This window comes from Lactuca serriola, chromosome 4 (assembly GCF_051521515.1).
Source record: "Lactuca serriola cultivar US96UC23 chromosome 4, Lser_US96UC23_V15, whole genome shotgun sequence".
Classification (NCBI taxonomy): Eukaryota; Viridiplantae; Streptophyta; class Magnoliopsida; order Asterales; family Asteraceae; genus Lactuca; species Lactuca serriola.
The window spans coordinates 297987210-297995438 of NC_136411.1; the positions used below are offsets into that span (position 1 = coordinate 297987210).

The 8229-nt window shown below is 35.0% G+C and overlaps 1 protein-coding gene across 1 annotated transcript; it reads left to right on the forward strand.

Moving 5' to 3' along the window:
* Positions 1–3217: 3217 nt before the first annotated feature.
* Positions 3218–7492, forward strand: LOC145099438 (uncharacterized). Its single transcript, XM_079037014.1, has 2 exons — positions 3218–3554; positions 6752–7492. Exons 1-2 carry the CDS (start codon positions 3218–3220, stop codon positions 7288–7290), a joined length of 876 nt encoding a protein of 291 aa, XP_078893140.1. The 3' UTR covers positions 7291–7492.
* Positions 7493–8229: the final 737 nt, after the last annotated feature.

The window sequence follows — 8229 nt, forward strand, 5'->3', positions numbered from 1 at the left end:
TAAGTATTTTAGTGTCGGTGTTTGTTATCAAAATCGTTTGAACGTGTCTCAAGTATAAGTTCGTAAAATGTATGTAAGTGTTTGTAAAAGTTTGAATCTCTCAGAAAATCCTATATTTTCTATTAAAGTAGCCTTCTACCAAGGCTTAACTGTTTTGTATGCTCGTTTGTTGTAAAAGTGTGTAATTTACCAAGTGTAACTATCATTTAATAAAATATAGTTTGTACATTAAATGTTTAAGTGAGGTTATCACTAAAAAGATGTAATTGGTAAATCAATGTAGTACTGTAGTTCTGTTTTATAGAAACTACTGGTGTACTAACTACCTTAAACCGGATTTATATTAAGGTAATATGTGATAATTGCACCATGCTATCGACTGGTAACAACGACATACGAATGGTCGTAATAATGGAATGACGTTTGGCACCCGCAGACCTGCAGGTCCCGCTGTAGCTAGCAGCAAGGTGTAGGATAGTTAATCCAGTATAGATCTATACGCAAACTCACGCTCTCCCTCCAAGAGAATTCTGGCTACAACTCGGGACATGACATTTAAGGCATGCTCCGATATAGTGGATCACATTTGTTAACGTATTCTCGTATATGTAATGTAATGTTTCTATTTCTAGTATAGCTGTATATGTTCTCCTCCTAGTATAGTTGTATATGTTCTCGTAGTATAGTTGTATATGTTCTCGTAGTATAGTTGTACATGTCCTCGTAGTATAGTTGTATATGTATGATCCTGTGTTACCCCGATGGTAACTAACTAATGATGTGTCTAGTACGTATGAATATGGGAGTACTTTTATGTCTATATATGTATATTTGATATAAAATTAATATTGAAACGACCTTCAGATGGTCACCCGAAATCCCACCAGACCACATCCAAATCCAGGAAAAGGAAATAGGGCGGATGGCATTCCTAAGCCCTTTAAATATTATTTATACATCTATACATATATGGGCATGCAATTTATAAGAAGTAAAAGCATAAATAAGAATTTTATAAGACATTTGAACCATAAATATTATTTCAAGAAAAGATCGACTTGATGTTAATCTATAAAACAATTTGAAGGCATCAGTTTGATAAAACAGTTTAAGTAATTGGAACATTTGTTTGAATCACAGTTGTAAATAAGTTTAAAAAGTATAAGAGTTTATAAAACATTTTGAAGTAAAACAGTTTGATAATCAGTTTCAACAGTGATAAAATCATTGGTTTCCTAGTTATTAATCACATGTGATTAAATGCAATCACATGTGATTGAAGCAATAACTATAAGTGTTTGACTTGTATCCCCCCATAAAGTATTTAAAACATTTAAAATCATTTCAAAGGTTGATTAAAGGGGTATGAACTCACTTGTGGTGAGCTGTTTGAATTGCAGTGTCGGATACCGTGCTAGGTGGTAAACGGAGATTTGTTTACACGCACGAGCCTAGTTATCATATAATAAGCATATATATAACTAATTAGCCAAATAATAGCTTAATAAAATAAGTTGGGACACTTAGGAACATGAAAACACTTTGTATAAATGTTATAGGTCCTAAGGGTTGCATCTAAGTCGATACGGGACAAGGCAAAAGGGTTTGAAGCACCAAATGACATGGTATAATAGTTCACCACCCAACAAACCCCACCTTTGGAGTTTACGGCCGTGAACTCCCCACTTGGTGGTTTTGGGTGTTTTAAGGTGCTATCTTAATCCTAGAATTAGCCTAGCCTTGTTGGAATAATCCTTGAAGTAGTTTATGGCCCTAGAATGCTCCATAGAGGAGTTTACGGCCTAAAGACCATATCCCCTAGAGTTTACGGCCGTAAACTCCTATGGGGTGCTGGTTTTAATTCTTTTAAGTCACTCGCACATGTAGGATAGCTTCTATGTTTTTATCTAAGGCTAAAGGGGACATTAGGCACACATTTGTGCCTTTACTTGGAGTTTACGTCCCAAGTGATGTTCCTTGGCCGTAAACTCCCTTTTAGGGATGATTTTTGTGTAGTTTAATCCCCATTCAAGTCCTATGTATTCAAGGGTAATTGTCTCAAAGCCTTAGGGGTGTTTAGGGCACACTTTGCCCTTGAAAAAGGGGTTTACGGCCCAAGAGCATGTCTTGGCCGTAAACTCCTAAAACCCTATGATTTTGAAGTGTTTTGGTGTCCAAATTAGCTACAAGCATTAGAGGGTAAATGTCCTAAGCCTTTAGGGGTGATTTAGGGCACTTATAGCCCTTAAAAAGGGGTTTACGGCCCAAGAGATATCCTTGGCTGTAAACTCCTATAACTAGTGGTTCTTGATTGATTTCTAGCCTCTAATGTTTATACATTAAGTCCTTAACTAGTTGCCTAACAAGGAAACGGGACTAGGTAGCCTTAAAGCTCCATTTTGGAGTTTACTCCCCAAGAACGTTCTTGGGCGGTAAACTCCCGGATCTTGCATTTTAGACATGTAATTAATGTTATAAAGCATATAACAAGTAATAAAACACATCTAGGAAAGTAGACTCACAATCTGGGATGAAAACCCGAAGATCCGTCAGAGAGAAAATGGCTTTTCTCTAGTTGGAATTGTGAATAATGAATTAATTAATTCAGAAATCTATTTGTAGTCCTGAACTATTTTGGCAGAAAATATTTTTATTCCGGAGATTGGACTATGACATTATGAAACTTGGAATGTTCAAGTTTCACCAATCCAGGAGCATCCACTCTCCTGATATCTCCAGAAACATAAACCCTAATGTACACAAACTTGTTCGGAAAAGTCTGAAAATCACTTAAACTGGACTGGCTTCTATTGAATAGATATTGTTCGTACAAAAGGAAATTTCGGGTTGTCACAACAAGTGTGTATATAGCAAATTTGATACTTCTGGTAAAGGAGTCCTGATTTGTTTATATGTGGATGATATCTTAATTTTTGGTACTGATTTAGAAGAAGTTAATAAAACCAAGAAATTCTTATCATCCAGTTTTGAAATGAAAGACATAGGGGAGGCTGAGGTACTTCTTGGTATAAGAATTAAACAAGGAAACAGTGGGATTTCAATTTCTCAATCTCATTACATTGAGAAGATATTGAAAAAGTTTAACTTTGAGAATTGTTCTCCTGTTAGCACTCCTATAGATCCTAGTCTCAAGCTTTTGCCAAATAAAGGATCTCCAATATCTCAACTTGAATATTCTAGGGCTATTGGTTGTCTAATGTATGCCATGATTAGTACTAGGCCTGATATAGCATATGCTGTGGGAAGGCTTAGTAGATATACTAGTAATCCTCGTTCACATCATTGGCAAGCTGTGAGTAGAGTATTCAAGTACTTGAAAGGGACCATTAATTATGGTTTAACTAACAGTGGATATCCTTCTGTTTTCGAAGGTTATTCAGATGCTAGCTGGATTAATAACTTAGAGGATCACTCCTCTACAAGTGGTTGGGTGTTTCTTCTTGGAGGAGGTGCCATTTCTTGGGCATTTAAGAAACAAACTTCTATTACTAACTTAACCATGGAGTCTGAGTTTTTTGCATTGTCTGCTACTGGTAAAGAAGCTGAGTGGTTAAGGAATTTGATTTATGAAATTCCATTATGGCCCAAACCGATATCTACCATTTCTATCAGATGTGATAGTGCCGCAACCTTGGCTAAGGCTTATAATCAAGTGTACAATGGAAAGTCTAGACATTTAGGTGTTAGACATAGCATGATTCGTGAGCTCATCATGACTGGTGTGATATCTGTGGAGTTTGTAAGAACTCAATTAAATTTAGCCGATCATCTAACCAATGGGTTAGCAAGAGATCTTGTGCACAAGGCGGCTATAGGGATGGGTTTAAAATCCACTTAAAATCTTTTATATTAAGATACCCAATTCCCATCTAATGCAATATTAGATGTTAAATTCAATGTGGAAAGTTTGATACTTGAAGATTGGAACACAATTTTATGATCATCCCAAGGTATGTGTTCAATACTGCAAGTTAAGGAGGTTGAAATTTATTTCTTAATAGTTCTTTGAAAAATTGCATTTGCAGGTGCAAGAATAAAAGAACTACCTATATAAGCATGAAGTTTAGCTGCTTCAAAAAGTTGGGACATGGCTTTGATATGCTTATTGAAGGATGGGACACAAGCTAGTAAAATATAGTGTCAAGTTAGAAATTATGAGAATGTATACTGGTGTGTGTATTATCTTCATGTATTGACTTTGAATAGAAAGGGTTCAATCCTTAGAGACACCCTGATATTCGAATATTTGGATTGAGTAATATACTAATATGAAATTCAATCGTCACGACATTTCATTTATGCATCAGTTTGTTGTTGTTTGTGTTTGTTTTAAGTTTAATAAGGATTACACTTAAATCGGGGAGGTTTGTTGGTGATTTTATATCATCAAATGTTATTTAAGTGTAATATGATTAAATTTGTTGACCAAAAGTGATCTTGTTGAATATTGAACAAGTTAGGATGGTGTAGGAGTGCACACTTGTTCAAGTTTTTCAAGATTCAAAGTACATTGTTATTTAGGGGCGAAGCTCCTAAACAAACGGGGGTCCGGGGGCAGCGCCCCTGGGAGCGGGGTCCCAGGGGTGGCAGCCCCTGGACTATGTTGCTATATTAAAAAATGCATCAAAAATCCAAGTTTAGAAAGTTGACCATTTTTTTCCTTGAGATCCGTTTAATGACAATTTGGTAGTTTTATGACAGTTTGTAACTGTCGTTTGACAGTTTTCAGATAGGATATATCCGTTTTTGGTCAATTTTCTGGTACATCTTGAAGAACATTTTTCATATACATTCTCATATTTCATTCTCTGAATTTATCCAATTGAGTGTTCGATCTGTACCATCGAAATACTTCAATTTGATAGCGAATCACGACTTTCAGAGATTCCAAGCAATCTATTCATCCCCTTTTTATCTAACAGATTTTTAATTTTTTTTTTAATTTTTATATATATTTTTTCATTTAGGTAATCTTATATTGAATTCTATTTTAAGCACAACAATAGTGCGTGTTTAAATTTATAAACAAGGCTGGTCTATTACTTTTGGTGACATGAAATATTGTTTATTTTTTAGGAACATTTGTGTATGCCCTATCTTGATTATACTTCAAGCACAACCAATAAAAGCTCTCAATCATTCCTTCAACGTAAAGTTCAGCCACATGCTATGCATCTTTAGAATTTCAATAATCTAATTAGTTCACAAAATAAATTATTTTTAAGAGTAAATTACAATATATTAAGAATTCTGTTGATGGTACAATCAAATAAAGATAAAACATAACGAAATTAACGGTGATCATGTGATGGGGACTATTCAACCAATTGTCCTTATCAATTCGTATATATGGTTGGTCAATAGCATATATATGTATAATAATAAGACAAGTGAAAGTATCATAGGGGGTATGCCATGTTTTAGTTTTTATACAAGTATCTTGTGAGCTCTTTTATAAATAGTTTGATATTATAATTGATTCGTTACATTTTCAGGTTTTAATAATTGATCCGGGGTTCTCTTCATCGGGCTAGACTTTTTCGTAGGTATGTCATACAAACGCTTACCAATATAGTGATGATGTTAGATTATGTAGCTTGTAGCATAAAGTGGATGGATCTAAATATGCAATGGCAAAAAAAAATTGGGTCTTTTGTGTGAGAGTTGACACAACAAGTTAAAGATAGAAACTAAGTCCAAAAATATAATCGAACTGAATATTGTTAATATCTTATAGACGAAAGAACATTTTCTGATAAATCTATGTATCTACCTGCATAATATTACTAGTGGATTCCATGTGACTCTGCAATGGTTGTATTTATTTGTTGGTAATTATAGGGTTTATGTTAGAGATCTGGATACTCCTTCGATTGTGTAAACACTTTCCGAACTGATATTTCTATCTAATGTTTGGGTTGCAAGAAATTCATCTTAGGATAATCCAAAAGGACACTTACGAATCTAGACACAGAAATCGTAAGCCAAATTGCTAGAAATATTCTTTGTTTGTTTGGAGAAAAAGAGAGCTAATGATTTTCATGTGTCTATTTTCAACAAGAAGAGTCGTTTATATATAATAAACGATATTAGAGTTTTCCTCTTAAGGTTGGCTGCCATGGGTTGCTTTTGAAGCAAGTTAGGGTAATCTGGATTTTAATGATTATTTAGGGTTTCCAAAATTGACGTATTTTGTGAGTGTTACCTTAATCACCATCAAGAATTCGTTTTCCCCACTATGTTCCCATAGGTAAATTCGAAGAGTTTTTGCGGCGCTGCCCCTCGACACCGGCCGTTGACCTAACAGCGGGACCCAGCTAGGGGATCTGCCCCTTGGACCCTGCTAGGGGTGCTGCCCCTAGACCCCACTAAAGCGGCGCCCGGACCCCATACTTTTTGTCGATCTTTTACATGTGTGCACTCCGCACAAACCCATACATATATTAGAGTACAAATTAATTATGAATCCCCTTAGTTCATATGTTAGTTCCAATTACATAAAATAACATGTTGACACTAAAATCACTTACATTATTTATGATTTTTCATGCATAACTAGTTATAGTCGTGTTCATATTTGCCATTCAACAGTTAGAAACTTTTTGGAGACCATGCACCTATGTGACAGGTCTTATATTCGTTATACTTTCCTTCTCAATACTGTTGTCGTTTAGCAATTGATCGTATCTACCTAATTCGTATTAAAGCAACTGATGTTAACATATACTAGAGTTAGGTACCCTGCACTATACTATATTGATGTCTACCGAAGAACATAAGATCATCAGAGAACTAGAAAAGGACGTGGAAAGGGATTTAGAAGAAGAAATCAAGGATGGAATATATCATCTTGCGTTTAGGTTGCATCGGCTTTATCAACACCAAAAAGAAAGATATGGAGGTGAATCATCTGACCCTAATACTAACACTAAAGCCCTTTCAGAGCTCAACATAAATATACGAATGGATAATGGAACTAAAATAGAAATCAAGGAGATGAAGAACGGAAGCACACAAGAAAGAGTACCTCGTCCTAAGAGTTCTACATCGATGAACTTCAACAGAATCATTCCTCCGAACAAAACTAAGTTCAATTGGGAAAGTACACTTCGATCTGAAGCAGTTATCAAGAAAATTGGCAATTCGACTAAGCCGAAGTCCATAAATAAAGTAATTGGAAGGGACATAAAAGGTAACCGGGCCGTGGCAATGAGAACGGAGAAAGTACCATTAAGGAAAAATATATTGCAAACCAGTTTGACGAATTAAGATATTTCCGGTTCAAATTAATATATATAAATTTTTATTTGTAAGTACACATATAAATTATTCATAAATTATCAACATTTGTCTATATTTATTGTATAAATGTTAATAAGCCTCAACGAGGCAAAAGTGGTGTGCTAAATGTTATTCCAGTTGATTTATTTATGGGAAATGACGCAGCTAACCTATGGTGTATTGGACTTTACTTTAGTTCTTAAAGTTTTTTTTATCCCTTTTAAGGAAACAAAGTCTTTTTTTTTTTTTTTTTTTTTTTTTTTTTTTTTTTTTTTGGTTTTAAAAGTTAGCTTTCCAAAATCTGAAAGGATAAATGGATTACCTTTTTTTTTTAACCGGCAAATCTAATCTACTCCTAAGCTAACAACAACTATTAACATGTCATTAGATGAAATGTTGATACGAATCTTTCTTATTAAATCATTCAAAAGAGGCTCTCTCTCACATACACACACCATTGCCTTACTTCGGCTGGCCATGGCTGTGACCATAACTATTGGCTCCATGAACGTCGTTCACCTGCTTCTCCTTTTTCCTCCGATGGGCCCACCCAGATAAGAACATTCATCAATTTTGCCCTAAACTCAAATGATGAATATACTAAAGCCGAAGATGGAAGGACTTTGAGAAATCAGTTTCATAGTGAAAACTTTGAAGGAAATCGCAGAAGGGTTAGACGAGATGGATACAAAGCAGGTCCGACGGAAGTGACAATGTCGAAGGTGTAAAATATCCCACATCACCTTTCTTCCGGTTCTCGTCGGAGACAAAACTATCATCGCTGGTTTTTGATTCCTCTTATTATTTGTTTCCTATGCTTTTGTTGTAGTGTATTGTCATCTGAAAATTTGAGAAAAAACAAGAGAGAGAGAGAGAGAGAGAGAGAGAGTCCACTATTTAACGAATTACACCAAACAACACAAGTGA

Excerpts from the sequence above, each read along its gene's own strand:
- LOC145099438 (XM_079037014.1), top strand. The coding sequence starts at position 3,218 with ATGTATGCCATGATTAGTACTAGGCCTGATATAGCATATGCTGTGGGA. Across the intron at positions 3,555-6,751 it reads TTTTGCATTGTCTGCTACTG|AGTTAGGTACCCTGCACTAT; the intron begins GTAAAGAAGCTG and ends AACATATACTAG.